Source organism: Acanthopagrus latus, chromosome 19 (assembly GCF_904848185.1).
Source record: "Acanthopagrus latus isolate v.2019 chromosome 19, fAcaLat1.1, whole genome shotgun sequence".
In the NCBI taxonomy this organism is placed as follows: domain Eukaryota; kingdom Metazoa; phylum Chordata; class Actinopteri; order Spariformes; family Sparidae; genus Acanthopagrus; species Acanthopagrus latus.
Window position 1 is genome coordinate 4,053,500 of NC_051057.1, and position 18,189 is coordinate 4,071,688.

The 18,189-nt window shown below is 43.3% G+C and overlaps 1 protein-coding gene across 5 annotated transcripts in view; it reads right to left on the minus strand.

The window, feature by feature from the left end:
* arhgap12b (Rho GTPase activating protein 12b) overlaps window positions 1–17,772 on the minus strand; it is a 63,176-nt gene extending 45,404 nt beyond the window's left edge. Inside the window, exons 1-2 of one of the 5 annotated variants that reach the window (XM_037079525.1) lie at window positions 17,557–17,772; window positions 11,910–12,673 (exon numbers count right to left, since the gene is read on the minus strand). In XM_037079525.1, coding sequence (XP_036935420.1) covers window positions 11,910–12,581 — 672 coding nt within the window. In that variant the 5' untranslated portion in view covers window positions 12,582–12,673; window positions 17,557–17,772. Of the gene's footprint in view, window positions 1–4,214; window positions 4,423–11,909; window positions 12,674–17,556 lie in introns of those variants that run through there. The other 4 variants (XM_037079524.1, XM_037079523.1, XM_037079522.1 and 1 more) reach the window with 4 other exon arrangements.
* Between the last annotated feature and the right edge of the window lie 417 nt (window positions 17,773–18,189).

Here is an 18,189-nt window from a genome sequence, read left to right on the forward strand (position 1 = left end):
AACAACAAAGAAATAGCAGAAAACACTGACTTGATCCCCATAAATAGTCTGAGAGAACCATAGCATGGCACACTTAGTGCTGGACAGGACAGTTGTGTTTTTACCATCACAATCAAGGTCAAAACCAATAGCACAGAGCAAATACAAACATTGTTCAACAAGATTAGAAATGTCAGATCATGTTGGTGTGGGATGAACAACACTTTGGGTGGGGGGACGCAGAGGGTTTAACCCAGGAATGTACTGTACACAACCCCTTAATCCAGATATGTAAGAAGATTGCATTTTAGTGTGCGTGTGTGTGTGTGTGTAGGGGGTTGTCTGTCCGGGCTTGGTCTGACCTGTAAGCCCCTCTGTCCCACAGTTTCTGGACGAAGCTTACCCAGAGAAGCCAAAAACACTTTTAAATTGATTTTTATGATTTAACCAATAACAATTTTCCTGTAGCAGTTTTCATACCACAAAAAAACAGACAAACGCTGTGTTGCTTCAAACACATGCACAGGCTTATTCACTGATACACCCAAACAAAAGCCTCTCATACTGAAAGTAACACAGAAGGAAGTCAAAGCTACCTTACTCAGACAATTGACATTTGTCTTCAGTAGTGTTGCAACTAAGAAGCAGCCAGTCTTCACAATGATGGTATCATTTATGCAGGTCATACAGAGGGATTAGTATTAAACAACAGTTTCATAACCTGTTCAAAGTACCATAATTATGTGTGAATCCATACACATGTAATACTTCCAACCTGGGTCTCATGACCACCAAAATAGTCAGACTACACTTACTAATTGGAACATGAATGCACCTATGTTAGAAAATTAAGGCATAAACAAGTTCATTTGACCCCAGCACTGCTAACCATCTTTATACTATGTAACCTCCATCAGTAGTAGTCACTGTCACTTACTGCTCCCCCACAGAAGAGAAAAACAGAGATATATTGCAGGAACAATGAAGCAGGCTTAGACAATGACAACATTTCAGTGCTATTAAGTAATCGTGTTGTATTGGTAAGCATTATCTCTTTAAACACGTTCTGACATTTTCAAGTAGGTCAAATCATGGGTGCCTTTCTGCAAGCCGGTTACATCCAAGATTAATCGAAGACCAGCCACGTGCTGAAAAGACGCAATTTAGAGGATATCTTCATTAATACACCCCATGACACTGACACAATTGAATCTGTGTCAACTAGGGGTGTCACAAATTCTATTTCAAAACAAACAACAATGAAAATGAGCCTTCAATTTCGAGTCATCAATTGATCAAATGCTGTATCGATGATCCCGTGTGCACCCGGCCACATCCAAAAGGAGGACACACCTAGCCTACTTGTAGACACTTATCCTGTGCGCAGGAAGATGAACAAGTGACTGGTACTAAGGAATTTAATTCCGATGACATCTCAAATGTTTCAAAGATCCTTTATTACATTACTTTATTTAATACAACAAATTGTTAGTGACATTAAATAAACAGTATGGCTCGAAATCATCCACAGCGGCAAAAGATATGTGGACCAACAGGCCCTTTTGTGTTCAAGAGCACTTCTTAAAAATGAGAATGACAGTTGCCAGGGCATACAATTCAGTGTTGACAACATTTTTAAAATTGAAAGCTGAATCAAATCGTGACCTTAAAATTGAAAGTCAAATGGAATTGTAGGTTTGGAGAGTCAAGACATCACTAATATCAGCACAGAGAGTCACGATTGAAGTCTGCATGATTTAGTTTTTATAATATGGTCCAATTTCTGAATTCACAAGAATTTGAGAGGGGAAGTTAAGCATCATGACAACAGAAAAAGGTGCACAAGGTCAGAAGCCAGCATTGGCACTCACACTCCCGTAAACACACACACACAGACTCAAAGTTTGTTTTGCCTCTAAAGCTTGGATAGTGCTGAACTGACAGAGGTCCACAAGAAATCAGGGAAAAAAACAGCTACCATACTTTGAAAGGGAGACAGAAATATGAAACTGAGGTACCGGAATATGGAAGGTTTTGGGGCATTACTGATGACTGAAGTAGATATTAACGATTCTGTTTATGACTCAAACTTTACAAACCCTCTGTGACATTTTATGCATAATCTACAAGCAGTCAATCAACTATACAAGAGGGGTTCAAACCAGCCAATGCTGCTGTGGAGTCAACAGAGCATGAAGGAAACACTGAGACATCCGTTACCGCTGGCATATCCATTTCATTAATGGACAGCGGGAGAGCCTCTCTGCCAATCAAATGCAAGGGCACTGAAAGGCTGCTAGCCTTGTAAGACTCTTCTGTGAACACTGTTCAGCCTCCTAGTGGCTCTGCTTTACCTGGGAGCTATTTCTGACCAGCTTTGAGGAAATGCACAGAGACATGTATTGTATTCCCCCGAAAGGCAGAAGTCTGTTGGCAAGCTCCCTGCTGTGCCCAAAGCCCATCTGAGTGCAATTATAGGATGTGTATTAATGCTGTGTTAAAATTGGATTTGCTGTTTGAAATTACTCTTTGGGTGCAGAGTCACAAAGCTGGCAGAAGGATCCAGAATGATCCACAGTGGTGTAGTGTGCATCCTTTCTGTGTCCCCTTTGTTTGTCACTGTAGCATCTCTGTTCAGTGACAGCTGCTAGTGGAAAGTTCTGAGGACAAAAACACAGAGTTTCTAGAAAGTAAATTCAGTGGTCAAAATCACAAGGCTGATACAGGACTTTAGGAACAGCCGACCCCAGCTATGAGTGTACAAATGACGTACAAAACGAGAACTAAACCCACAGTAACTCATCTACACTTTTCCATAAGCCTGCAAGCAGACAACCAGAGCTGCTACATCATAGCAGACCAATTCTAATCTCCTTTTCACAGTAAATGACCTCTGGCAAGACAGACACGAGCTGAACCATTTCAGCGCTGATCGATTCACAGCTCATCCTTTGTCTCTTTGGCAGCCACATGAGGTAATTAGCAATAGGAGTGGCATATGACAGAGACAATACGTACCCCTTGATACCCAAAGACGCCCACGCTCCGCTGCTTCCACTGGTACTCGCACATGCCAGCAGCAGCTGTACCTCTCCTGAGGGAAGCAGCGAGAGCACAGAAACACTGGATTGTGCACAAATATTGTCTTTGATCTGCAGTTATGTGCCATATTGTTACACAAAAATCACTGAGAGATATAAGCTGTTATCCTAAAAGACAGAAGGCGACAGGTCAAAGAGCGGCCAAAGCTTATGAATAGAGGCGAGTGTTAAAGAGGAAGGTGGGAGAATAGAAAAGATGCACTTCTGTTACACAACAGATCAGAGTTTCCTAATGCTAAACTCAGTAACTGTTTGATTTATTACGTGACTATTCATTGATAACCAGCTGCACAAGTCTCCCTCTGATGTGATGTGTAACATCCCAAATCACATTACTCGTATTCAGTTCTTGAATAAACAATATGATAAGCATTTTAACAGGAGGTTTCATCTTTAGTATCATGAATTTCAGTCAGTCTCCATGCAGGCTAAACACCAGTGTGGGCGAGAAACAAGGTAAGGTAAATAAACACAGAAACAAGCACTGTGGGGAAGGACGGCGTTCTACTTCAGCACTTTGCTGACTCCAATCCCTCAAGGTGGAATGAGAGGTAAAAGGAAAAATTGGAAACAGGGCACACCACACAGAAAGCAGCACGTAAATCAGCTCTGGAAGAGATACTTAGGAAAACAGTTTCCCAGACCGTGATCGCTGTCCTCAGAGGGCTGAATGTAAGCATAGCTCGACCTGTCCACTCATCCAAAGGACGAGGCCGCTGGGGGGAAATGACGAGCAGCTGTTTAAAAGACTCTGGACACAGTCAGCATCAGTTATGCAATACTGAGAGCCCAGTGCCCAGAACATCATTGCTTGTATGCAAACACAGACCTCAGTGGAAAACACAGCGGAATGCGGTCAAGTTACTTGCTAAATCAATCCCACACATAAACACCCACACGTGCCCAACACTATATCAAACCCATAACAGCACACAAAACAGTTAGTGCCATCAGTCTGAATGTTTCAAGTCGAAATGTAACAGGTAGAAGGGGCAGGGAAAGAAATTACACTGGAAGCTAAAAATGTCCCAAAGAGCCAGATCTGGGGAGGTTTCTGGCTGAGAGAAAGACAGGGAAGCAGAGCAAACAGGTAAATAAATCACCATGCCTTCAAAAGCTAGCCAGTTAGCTTACCTTCTCTGGGTACATGCTGTCCCAGTCCACCAAGATATTGTGGTGAGCCAGGCCCAGAGAAAGGGACAGTGAGCGACAGAACAGGGACTGAATGAACCGCGGCAAGCAATGGCGTGAGGAGAAGAAGAGGGGAAGAGCAGGACTGAGCAAACTGAATAGGTGATGTATCCTCATCATCCGCTCCACGAATAAATGCCACGCTGCATCACAGGCTTACAGGCAGAGCAGCTTTACAGACGCTGGAGTGGAAAGAACTACAACCACCACTGCATAGACAGAGGAGAGAGAGCGGAAGCCTTGAATCTCCACTCTGTCACTGCGTGTTTGTCAGTGACAAGAGCACTCCTGCAGTTAATTCTACTGTAAACCAGTTCCCCAACAATCAAATTCTTAAAGTTTACATTTATTACCTCACTTTGGTGGAGCCACAATTAAGTCATGCAAAGTTCGCATGAAGTCAAATTGATGTTTAATGTTACATCACATATGTCTGTCTCACCTAAACACCAGTATCGGGTCCAAGAATGGCAAAGAAGTTGATTTGTATATGTTGATGACTCATTCTGTATGAGCATACACTAATTTGCATCCAGTAAAAAAAAAATTTAAAAAATCACTAATTAATGTATAAAGTGGCCTCATCGATTACTGTATCAAAGCAGAGCTTTATAACTTTTGCTCAGGATAGATAGCTGTTGTTGCTAATGTAACTGCTAACTAGTGCCAACCAGCAGCCTCCCAATGAACACCACGAGACTTATAAGCCATAAACAGCTTAAAAACACAACAAGAAGGATGATATAAGGAGTTTTCTGATGGACCTATTAACCTAGCATTGTTGCTAAAGCGATCACCAACTGTTAGCGATCCTGTGTGCTGACTCACCTCCATGGTGCCAAGAGCCAAACCCGGCATGAAAACCAGCCAAATACTGTATTCCTCTTTGTCAAACGAACTTTCTTAACAAGGGGCTGAGCATCTCATTATATAAATCTATCTTGTCACCCAAAATGTGATGGTACCATTCCCTCAGTGGTCAGCACTGTTTATGATTGGTTATAGGAGCAAATATTGCTTGTCAATATATCAAAACGCTGCATACATTCATCTAAACTTCCATGTGGAGATTATGACCTCCAACAGCATAGAGCATACATAGAGCTGTGTATCTATTAATGGGACCCTATTGTTTTTATCTTGTGAACATGAACATAGGCGGAAGTGAGGACACATCGTCACATCATTCCACTGATTAAGAGGTGCATAATGCACGAAAAAGCACTAAGTAGGTTTGTTTTTCATTAGTTTCATTTCAGATGAATCACGTTAATTACCACAGTTTGAAGTGGGAGTTAGAATAAAGAACTGAAACAGCACTGACAATGTGCGATGTGTCCTGTCTGATGCAGCATTAAGTAGCTGCTACCCCAGCTTCAACATTGGCATGACAGTATAGAATAAAGATCTTTTTCAAAAATGGGATCCCACTGTGTGCCAAGAATAAAATACAGAGGTAAACACTGAATATTTTATCAAGTTTTGTTGGCATCACTGACTGCTTCCATCCAAAATTGTTGGTCTGACAAATCTATGCCTTAGACATAAAATAAACAATGACTATAATGGAATATAGGTAAGCCACTGCATCCTTCTCACCTTTAGCCCACACTTCATGGAGAGACTTACTAAAGGTTAAATCCTGAGCTGTTCACAACACAACTGTGTCAACGTCAGCTCTTGTGGTCGTCTTGAAGGCTCAGCCTTGGGGCAGGGGGGGGCTTGAGGATTTAATCCTCTCGTTATATCACAGAGGCCTGTGTCAGGATGAATGTGGGGAATAAAAAAGGTGGCCACAGGTTGAAGAGCAGTACAAAAGCTCTGAGTTTCCTCACTGCCCTTCACTGAGACCACATGTGACAACAATGCTCAGTGTGAAAAACGATGGCAGAGACGGGTGAACAGAGGGGAATATAAGGCTAGTAGAAGTAGAAGTGGAAGCAAAAGAGACAGAGTGAGTGGGAAAAGTAGAAGAGAAACTAGAATGTCCAGACAGAGGAAAGAGAAGAGAAATACAAAAATGCCAGCAGGCGGATAAGCAGACAGACATATAGAGAGCTGAAGACTCTCACATGAACACAGTGGATGCACTATGCACTACTAGGTTTAATATTAGATTACGAAAAAAAGGGCCAGTGCTTCACTTTTGAGGCAAAAGAAGACCTTCAGTGACTTAGCTTGCCTGTTGCCTCACTGTATGTGAGTGTGTGCGTGTAGGCACTGAGACAGGAATGTCAAGTATGCACTGGAAAACAAGCAGGGGCCTCCTTTTCAGCCCGTCCAGGAGTAAGACTCTCGGCAGAGTTCCAGATTACAGGACACAGCAGGCAGGAGATGGTTACACTTTACAGCACTGCTCGCACTTACATTTGATGGTATATAGGAGATCATTATGCATTGAGAGCATGCACTTTATTGTACTTACTTCAAAAGATGTCAGTTTATTTGCAAATTGGCTGTAAAGAGTACTCTGCAGCAAATTTTAGACGCCGCAGGCAAAGAATCCACTTAGCACAACGTGTAATTAGCAGGTTATGTGGCGTTGGGAGGTATAGATCTTTTCGGTACAGTAAACTGAAGAGTTTCCCAGGACCCTCAAGTGTGACAGACAGAACCTCTAATCAGCCACCACACTGTCTTTTATAGGAACAATACACACATGCTGCTTCACGTGGGAGAAAACTCACATCACTGGACAATAATGATCCAATTCAATGCACAAAAACAGCAGCAGCAAACTGATCAAACCTTTCTAGGAGTGAAAACATTTTTAAAAGTGCACTTTAGGTGTCCTGTCCACCCACACATAGCAGTCTATTTCACAGCACAGCTTTGCCCCTGATACACATTGTCAGCCCTTTGCTGTGTTGCACAAGTCAGCAAGCATAGAAGTAAGTAGAACCAAGCAAAGAACGCACATGTGCATGTTGAAAGATACAACAGTGCACAATGAACAGTCCACCTACATTTGAGAATATCCCAATGGAAGACCATCAAGACATCCAGGTTTAATACTCTCTACCATCTTTAATGGTGGCCTTGTAATGTTGCTCTTTCAAGTCATTCATCTCATTGCAGCAGCCATTCAGAGGTTTACATCTCATGGGCTTCAACCAATCTCTCTAAAAAAACGTATCTGTCTGGCTTCCTGTCCTCAGGTCTCTGCCATCCTATGACGACCCTTTCAGGGTGTACTTTGTCCCCATCTCCCTACACTCACAAACCCTACCCTCCCTCCTCCTGCTCCTTCAGGCATCACCAGCTAGCAAGGAAGACCACACAGCAGGCTGAAGGCAGACAGACTCTGGCCTAGACTCAGCTGTTTCCTTTAGTTCTTAAACCCGCTGAGAATCTGTCCGGATACAATTACCAGCCTGTTATGTCACTGACTATAAGCGCCCTTAAAAGTGGATTCTTCAGGAAATGTCTGTGAAACAAGACCTGTCACTCTAGATGAGGGACTGATCCGGCTTCTAACATCAAGGAATTACTGATTTTGTTGTTAACATGAATTGCTGCATGGTACGGACTACAAGGAGTTCTTAACAGCTAATTGTGTTGGAACTATGAACGACATAGCGAGCCTATCAGTGGTTGGTATCTTGTTGGGAGCGTGATTGTGTGAAACTGTATAAAAAGCGGAGGCGTGGGGGCCTCTCAAGGTCTTTTTAATCAGACAGTGAGTGAGCGCAGGGCAGCCCGCTGGCTCCACAGTGCACAACCACAGACACAAACACATCCAGGGCCACCGCATCTTCCCCTCAGTGACACATCTCAGAGAAGGAAAAGAACAATCTGGCCTCTCACACAATCCTACTGAGCAGTCTCTATCCGCCCAGTGTGCTTTGGAAATAACCGTTTCCCATCAGAAAAGTACCAATCCCTTTCTTAAGAAGACATGAGTCAAATTAGTCCAAAATAATCCAAGTCAAAATAACTTACAAGACTCTGTGTGGTCATGTTTTTTTTTCTGCAGAATTTTAAAATAGGCACAATGGGAGTGTCTTCAAAACTGAAATGCCATGAAGAAACTCAATATGTTTATGTGAAAAACAGGCGTTTCAATCCTACGATCTGCCACATTCGTTAAAGAAAACAAACAATCCATCCCACTACCAGGTTCCTGAGAAGTGCAGAAAAGAGGTTTATTTTGCCAATCCCTTAAGAGCATAGGAGCTGTGCTGTTAGAGAAGAGGGGAGCACTTTGTGACTAAATAGGATTCAGGAGGCCGGCTGTGTTACAACAAACCCCACCAGCCCCTTGTGGTGGTGAGGAGGTTGAGAGTGAACTATCGAGGTCTGCTGCTGCCACAGCACCAGAGATAAGTAAATTACATATGGAAAGCATGGAGGGACACAGAGGTGTTAATCGTCACCCCGAGATCAAATCTAATCAATTAGGGGTGGCCAGCTGGCACTCAAGGGGAGGCGTGTAAGCGACAAATCCATCTTATAGATCCATTCTTACAGCAGCTCTCTCTCTCCTTCACAGGGCGGACGTCTTAGGGTGAAGGATCTGCAAATTGTTTCTGGAGGGGAGACTGAAGGTGAACTTTTTTGGTGGTTGAATAACAGAAAAATGGAGAGGAAGTAAAAGAGCAACGGGACGGCATCTTCATTTTATCTACAGTCCAATATTTACATATCAAGTTTGGTTTACTTGTCTCAAGGAGTCCTACACTCCTATTAAAAACAGTTGTATAATGCAATTGTATGATATATAATGTGAGGTACACAAATGAAAATGATGCTCCCTGTAGAGCCACATCTTTTTTATTGTCGTGTGACATCAACAATGTTAATTCAACCAGAATGATGAGACTACAATCTTAGCAAAGAAAAAGCAAAGTAAGTGATGTTAGTAAAGAGGGGCTGAACAATTAATCAAAACATCATCTCTATTGTGTAAAATGTGTCTGAACATACTAGGGCTGGGCAAGATGGCCTTAAAATAATGCCCTGATATTTTTTGGGATAAATTGTGATACACGCTGTACATGTCAATAACTTTGAAATCTCCTCAGCCCTTCAAAATTGGTAGATAACAAAATCAAATATCATTATAGTGTTTACCAAATACATTGATATCCATACTGTTACAGTTATTAGCGGGGATGACTATTGGTACCATTTGTTGAATAAGAAATCATCAGAATTACAAAAATAGACACCAAATGGGTATGGACAGTATCAGAACAAGTAGATCAGTCTACAGTTTACTACATTTATGTCACAATACAACAATTTTAAAAATCTAAATCTGATCATATATCGTCTCATAGCATGATTGACAATAAAATACTGGTATGCTGCCAAGCCCTACATCTAACATGATCACCGTCTGTAACATGGAAATGTTAGATTTGCGCACAGCTGAAGAAACAAAACTGTGCTTTATAACAGGAAGCAAGGCTGGGGTTTTATACTGGCTGAGAAGAATGTCAACTTCACATTCAACTCTTGTCAAGAATAGAGAGTATTATAGCAGTGAGCTGAAAATGCAACTGGGTTGTTTTGCATTGCTGTTTCTGCACATTTCCCTCCTGGTTTCCACTTATAGCAAAATAGTTTCACTGTAATGTGACAGATGTTCACAAGTTTATTTTTCAATTGCAAAATGTCCTACTCAGAGCACATGATATGTTGTTCAAATGACATCTAGTTCTAGGGGATCCTTATCGATTGGTCTATACAGCTGTGTTCCAAAGACATTCCTTACTCAAATATTGGCATCAACTTCAAAAATGTGTCATTATTCAGGCTCTTGTGAGCTCTAATAACTAAGGAATCAATTTGTATAACACAGCATTGTCACAAAACAATCTTCTCTCTCTCTCTAGCAGGTTGAGTTTGTTTGCAGCCCAGGAATGACAGGAAGCAGTGTAAGTAGGAGTGCAAGGGTCATTCACTAGCCTTGCAACAGGCCGAACAGGACACACTAAAACAACACCACAAAAGGCACAAAGATTGAGGGAGTGGGCTCCACCAGCCCCGACGACCACAGACAGCGATGAATCCCGTCTGCTGTCTGTTTCTTATCCTCCCCTTCAGCACAACTGTAGGCTGACAAAAAAACACTCCAAAAAGCTGCCCATGCAAATGTAAATGCCTGAGAGTGAAATGTGTGTTTATTTTCGCCCATGTGATTTGACAAGCGTGAAATTAATTCAAAAAGGTTGGTGCAGGCAGGCAGCAACACGGGAAACAACCCTTTTCTCGCCCTGATAGGGGCTTTTGAGATATGTCAATTCCGACCCACAAACCATTTAAGTTGTCCTCCATGTGGGGCTCTGAAGCTGTAAAGTGTTTGCCATGCTTCCATTCTCACTTGCCTTTCCTTGATATGGCCCATCACACATGGCAGTCACACCCACACACGCTTTCGCTCACACAGTGGTCCCCACCGCGGGGCGACTGGGGGCAACAGACTGATCCTCCGCAGATATGACCTAGTTTCTATTCAAGCCTGTCTCTCTTTGTTCACTCATGGTAGAGGATGCTGCTGCAGCCTGTGGAACAAAGAACACAAGCGGCACTTGGAGCCTTCAAACAAGCTGACCCTGCCTAGATACAGCCACCCCAAAATGGCTCCTTCTTTTTCTGCTTTGATCTACCTCGGCTGCAGACGGGGGAGGATAAGCCCCAGTTCCTGCCGTCTTCCACCTATTCTCCTGGCTCAAAAGGATGAATAATATCATGGAGGTGGGAGGAGGTCTGTGTTATCAATCGTGGGACTGCGGGTATGGGGGGAGGGGGGAGTTATTTAATTTATATGTCTGGGGCACCAGGAAGTTTGGATCCATTCACAGGGCTTACTTTACACCGATACCAAATCCCTTGCTGAGATTAGCTGCCTCACAGGCATTTGTTTTGGGTGTAATAACACATTAATACATACCTCTGTTGTACAAACAAGTTTAAAAGCATAAGTGACAGCAGTGTTACGAAACTACATCACCAAGCATTTGTGTTAGGCTTTTCTTTGTATCAAATGGACCTGAAGACTCTCAACTACAGAACCCTTCATTAACAGTGGAGCTGTGAACACACCATTTAGTATTTAATGACTCGACTGCAACAGCCACCTCCCCAGAAAATGCCCATCTGCACAGTCCACACAAATTACACTTCAAGGCCAACAGTAGAGGAATTTAATAAGCACCAGCAACTGCTGCCGTTTTCGTCAAATCTGGCAAATGAGGCACAACATTTTTTGAGGTCAAGTGTTTTATGCCTGATGAATGAATTCAGCTCTGCAAGAGACAGCCGGGGAAGAACATGCAATCTGTGTACAGGCAATATCGCAGAATCTGATGGGAGCAAGGGTGGATATCTGCAGCCATCCCCAGAGAACAAATTCAGCACAGGGTGGGAAATAAACCGGGGAGAATGGAAGAAAGGGATCAAAAGTGACAACCAAAGTTACAGTGAAGGTCAAAACCAGCGGTGCTCTTGAGAGCCACTCCTCAATTTCCAGTTTAGAAGGCAGCAAAGACAGAGGAAGGCGCATCTGTATTGTGTGCAGTGCCCTTACGAACTCTGGAATTGAGTTTGCATTGATTATTCCCTTAAAACAACCAATAAAGGACAAAAGCAAAACTGGTACATTTTTTTACAGAGATTAAAGAAGCAACTTACCTGCATATGTTCTGTTGAGCTGCTGCTCAGCTCGTCCCCAGACTCGGAGTCATTGATGAGCCTGTTCAGCCCCTCTGCTTGCATGTCACTCGGTGGGGAGGTCTTGTTACTATCTGGACTTTTATTGAGGCTGTTCCCCACTTTGAGTGGAGGTGAATCTGCCCGTGTCCTTGGCAACGTGGAATTGTTGGTGTGGTGATGGTTGTTGTTGTTGTGAAGAAGTACCAGTTCGGCTACCACCTTGCAGTGATGGGGACTTCCCAAATTCTGATTAGCATCTTTGGGCAGAGCTGGCGGTGTGACAGAGGATGGCGATGGGGTAGAGGAAGGTGATGGACGCCCAAAGCTCGACATCTCCGGCTGGGATCTGTTGAGGTTTTCATTGGATGCGCGGCAGATATCCAGAACAGTGGGTTTAGCCCTTACTGCAGGCTTCTGCGGAGGCATGAGTGCCCGACGCACCTCCCTTACATACTGTGCTGGCACGTAAAAGGCCTTTGTGCCCTCCTCCTTCTTCACCTGCCACCAGTCCTCATTGGTCTTCCTCACCAGCATGTACCATTCTCCCTGGCGGATCGTCACCATCTTGTCTTTGGCCTTGTACTCATAGTCATACTCCACCTCAATGTAGACCTGGCCCGGGGCGATGGGCAGCCCCTCTCTGTCAGCCATGACTGCCGAAACACGCACTTGAACTCTGACCTCAGCTGCTCAGCGACCCAGGCCTAGAGGGCTCCTCATCGCTGACCAGAGAAACTGCTGCACTGCAGGAGATAAGAAACACAGGGAGGTTTTTTTTTTTCTTCTTTCAGTTAAAGGTCACAAGCTAATTTTTGAGCCAGAAGCCCGAGGGCAACACACACTCACCAAACAACGCAAACTTACTTGCATTTCTTGTACAAACCACCAACCCTGTCAACCCCAACACTATTACTTACCTGATTACCACCAACCACAAAGTACTACCACTTTAACGCACTCACATTATGAGCTACTTCCAGACAGACATACTGTATTGGTCAGTCAACTAAGGAACACCACATGAAAGCTCTTCGCTCTAATCATCAAAAACCACAATAGATAGTCAACACTGATTGGTAAGTGATATCACTGCTAAGGATAGACAGGCCGGTAACCTGATCACCCTCTGCGGCCCTGAAGATGGTGACAACATGACCCCACGTGCTGATCCTGCATGCGATTCAGTGACTATAACAACTCCCTGGAGCTCAAATTCCCTCAGAGACTGCACCAAAAATAAAGTGTGTGTCTTTTTAAAGATTCTGCATTTTGGCATCATTACACATTAATGCAGTAACAAGGCAGAGTCTAAAACCTTTAAAGAGCTGAGGGCGAGCTTCTCGATTTATCATACACAGCATGCGAGTAAGAGGACAGCTGGGCCCTCACCACTCCTGCAGGGTTTGTTTTGGGACGAGGCCTGTCATTGATCCGTCTGTCAGAGAGTCTCCCTTCGTCTGTAAACTTAAATAAATACCTGGACGCTCCCTCAGCAGAGGAGCTGCCACCCAGCCACAGCTCCCCGCATATCAAATTCTTCCTCCCTGAAATAGTATCTACTGTGGACAGACATCCTGGAAGTGCAGGCGGTAAAAGCAGGTGCTTTTAGTGAGGCGTGAGAACACGCTGCTGAATCTATAAAGAGAGCCGTGCTTATGTAAAGGAATATGAACACACATTCTAAAGCTCAGACTGACAGCTACGCACCAAGAATAGTTTTATGCTGAGAGCTGTCTGGGCCAAAGTGCAAGCCCATGAGAGATGAGCAACCTATTCATAACTGGCATAAATTGTTTCTCTTTTATCTGTTTCAACTCTGTAAGACACACACATGCATGCACACACACGCACGCACGCACGCACGTACGCAAGCATGCACAATATTACATCATCATCAGAGTGTGGCTCTTAGTGCAGCAGCCCAGTCCGGGCCTGTCCCAAGACAAGCTGCAGCCATGATGTCAACGCACATGTCCAAGCCTTCATGAATGACTGTCTCTCAAGGAACAGTCACTCACTGTTTTAATTGGTGTATACATTGCAATGAGTGTTGAGAAACGGTCACAAATCCTAATGTAACCCCACACAGACACAATGTACAGTTCACACCATCCCCAGAGGTGCCAGGGAGTCAGGAGTCTAACAAAGCTTCAAGTCACGCACATGATAACACACTATCAACGATGCTCAACGACAGCCAATGTCCTAACCTCCTTACAGTGAGTTCACACTGATGCTGCACACTTTCTGCTGGGTGATTTGTCCCTTGTCCCTCCCTAGGATATTGTGATTGCAAACAGTAAAGCAAATTCAATCAGTTCTAAACAACCTGGCAATTGAAATCAAATCAGCACAGCCAGGGCTGCACAATGTGTTGTCTCAGCATTGACACTGCAGTGTACACACGGTGGTACAATGTCCACAATAGAAACTTAGATTACGAAGATTGCAACAATTGATAAATACAATGTTCAAAATAATGTTCTTGTTTACAGTTGTGAATATAAAGACATGTAACACAAACATCTTTTTTAGTATTAGTGCTAAAGACCATGCAAGGCAATTATCTGACATTCTGCCCAAAAGCAAATAAAAAATGGCAATCGACTGATATTGTTTCTCAATGTCAATACAGAAACAGAATATCAGCAATAGAGGAGACCAACAGAATACCAGTGATGGAATGTGAGTATGTACCATCAATGCAAGTACTGTGCTTACATACTAGGTTGGGGTGATTTATGTGAGTATTTCCATGTTCAGCTACTTTATACTTCAGATACTTTAGTTATTTATCTGATAACTTTAGTTGCTAGCTACTTTGATTATTTAATGCCATTACTTGTGATGGGTAAACTGTTGGATAGTGTAGTAGACAGGACATTGAGTGAGACCACTGAGCGTTACTACAGAACATAAAGAGTGGATAAAGCATCAGAATCAAAGTAACACATTTTAAATCAATGTATTTAACTGACAATGGGACACAGAGAACACCACTAAAGACAACATCAGCCTTAATAATCGGTCAGGCCAACAATCGGTCTATCCATTATGGAAAACACAGGAAATACATCGACTGACTTACTCTAGCTGAAACATGAAGACTGCACTGCAAGACAATACACGTCACATTGACAGAGGCTGTTGCATCCAGGTCCTTCAGGCTACAACAATCCCCCTAAAAAGCTAGAAAGATCTTGAAGGGACTGTTTAGCCGTGTGTACTGTATTGTAGGATAATAGATAAATGAGAATGTCACGCTGTTTGTCCAAAGATAACTCTGTCTGTTGGATAACAAGCAAGCTCTTCATACCATTTGATTCTGAAGTTGGAGACACTTATTCAAAAGATTAAGGTACCCAAACGTACAACAGTGTAACCAGAACCTCGTTCCAGGCAGCATCAAATAGCTGATAAAATGACCTTAAATCTTAAGAATCTAACCCTAACTGCCTTGCTGCTGAAAAAACAAAAGAGAAACCTTAAAAACCAGACAGGAGCTGGCAGGAGATCGAGCATGACATCACTCACCTATGCAGAAGCCCACAACTGAGTCACCGCGACAAAAACTTACTGTTACACTGACTCAGACACAATACAGCAGAAATTTACAACTCCACTCCCCCCCCCCCCCTCGCTCTCAACCGCCGCAGTGTCTCAGAGCTCTGGCAGAGGGCCCGAGAGAGTAAATTTCACTACAAATAAATCACAGTCACCGCGTGGTTTCAGAGCAAAGTGAGGTCCGTTAGCCAACTTCTTCCACTGTGAAAACCCAAAGGATGTCCCTGCTCGTGTTTAAAAACTGGTTGACACAACTCAACACAGCAGTCACTTCAACACTACTGTCCATCTGTCTATGTCGTTTTTTTTTTATTTTGGGAATTAATCAGTTGAGGTCTAAGCTGTCATTAACAGTAGGTCTTATGAATTTGTTTTGATCAGGTTTGACTGTGTGTCCTAACTTGTTCACGGTATCTTACACCAGCCAGGCATTATTCGACCCTCAAAGGAACTATTAGATGGCCAATACATATTTCATTACTGTAATATAAGCTATAGGGCACCTTCCAAGGTACCCAAGGACAAAAAAACCTTTCGATTCATTAACTGATCTTTCATCAAATGACGTTATGTTGTCTTTGTGGCTGCTCTTCAGGGCTCTGGGGTACGACTACTTTGCTCACACACGTGCACAGAAGTTGGCCAGGTGTTACTTAACATTTTCATTGGTTGCACTGGTGCAGCTGTATTTGGTCTGAACTTAGAATTTATAGCTTTACCACAAAGTTTAAACTTTCATGTCAATGAATGTTTTGTTTTTTTTTATAATAGCCTAATGATATTTTAGGTTCATTTATTTCTCCAGCACTTTAAACAGCACATTGTAACTTTAATAATAACCAACTGAGGTTACTGCAATTCTTTACTGCATGCGCTGATTTGAATAAAGAAAAAAAAACAATCTGTACCTTTTTTGCTGTTTAAAATCATTTCTATAGATACTTATATAAACGTAAATGAAAAAGCAATGTGCAACAGTGTTACCAGTATAAGAAGCAAGTCAGAAGCCTTGAATGTTACTGCAAAGTAAATATGACTCAATTTTTATCTGTAGGTATATGTAATTCTATAGAAAACGTCTGTATGTCTATGTCTGTACTGTAATGCCAGAAATCAGCTGTATAAACTGCATTATGGCAAAGAATTCTAATATTCCAACAGCATTCAAAACTAGCTGCCACTTATTAAGGTGAATGAGTGGCAGATAATCAAGCTACTGCATTAGCTCAGAGATCACGACCTGTGCTTTTGTCTGCATACATCTGCAGACCAGCCGCTGTAGCAGCAAAACACCCTGAGACTGACTGCCTTTGTCCCTGTGCTTCATTCAAAACAGATGTGGCCGAGCATCATCCACTCCAACATGTGCTGTTGCATTTCACTCCCATCTATGCGGCTTCCTCCCGGTAGATTGGTTTATGCGCGCTAACGAAAACAGTGTTCTTTGGTCATTAGGCAGTGCAGAAGCCCTGCAAACAAACACCGTGGGTGGATAAATTGTTGGGGCTGAGCGACCAGAGCATGCCCGGGGCGGGAGGCGGTGGTGAGGGGGGCCATAGGTGGGGGGCAGGGCCCCTTGTAGCCCCACACAGACTGCAGAAATACAACACAAAGGAGTTTAATCCGTGTGCATTAATAACAAAGGACCCGGACTCGACATCACCAAGGATTCCCAGGAGCGAGAGAAGGGCAGGGACGTGCCTGTCGGAGAAAGCCCCCCCCGAACGTGGACAACCAGCACAAACACACCGTGACAAAACAAGATAAACCTATAGGTGTGTGTCATACCGGCTGATGCTATCACGTGGAATATTTTGGTTACCCGCCTCTTAAAATGCCCATAACGTCCTGAAACGACCGCATTTCGATTCGTTACCGATGGGAGACATTTGAGTGACAATATCCAGAAGCTTCGTGTGTGGACAAAAGCGCTGCAGGTTCACTGACACGAACCCTCCGATCTGCAACAGCGTGCATAGCAACAAAGTAACTCCGACAGAAGCCAATAGCCTCTCGCTGACCAGGCGGCGACCAGTGCCACGCAAAACGGACACATACTAACCTCGAATATCCCTGGTGGTGTCTCCGTTTCGCGCGTCGACCGTGGAGGTAGTTAGCAGGAACTTTTCCCACCTATTTTGGTGACAGCGGCTCCGACTGAGTCCGCAGCAGACCTCCACTCAGTCGGTCTGTTCGCAATCCCCCGCCTCTCCACACTCGGTCAAACTGCGAGGGCTTCAACGCGCCATATCCGGTCACAACCTTCAAAGTAAAGCTTTAGTCCAAGAACGTGGCTCACGTTTTGTTTCTAGGGTCTCTTTAATTTCTCTGTCATGGACGAGGCTTCTTCACACTTCTCCCGTATTTGATTTGATTTGATTTGATTTAGGGAAAGATGTTACCTTGATTAATATGTGTGGTGGAGTCTGTTGATGCCAATGATTAAAATTCTTGAATTCAAAGAAATTATGAAAAGGTCGAAAAAAGTGTCTTTAAATACACCTCCAATCACAAGTTCACAACCAAGTAAAAATGTACTATAATAATTGCTATAGCCTCAAATACATAGGCAAACATACCTACACACATACTGTATTTTGTCTAAACGTTGATGCCGTAAGGTGTCTGGAGTTTATTAGAATGACTTCTTAAACTTTAGTACGGAGAACTTTCCTAAATAGACTACTGAATGCAA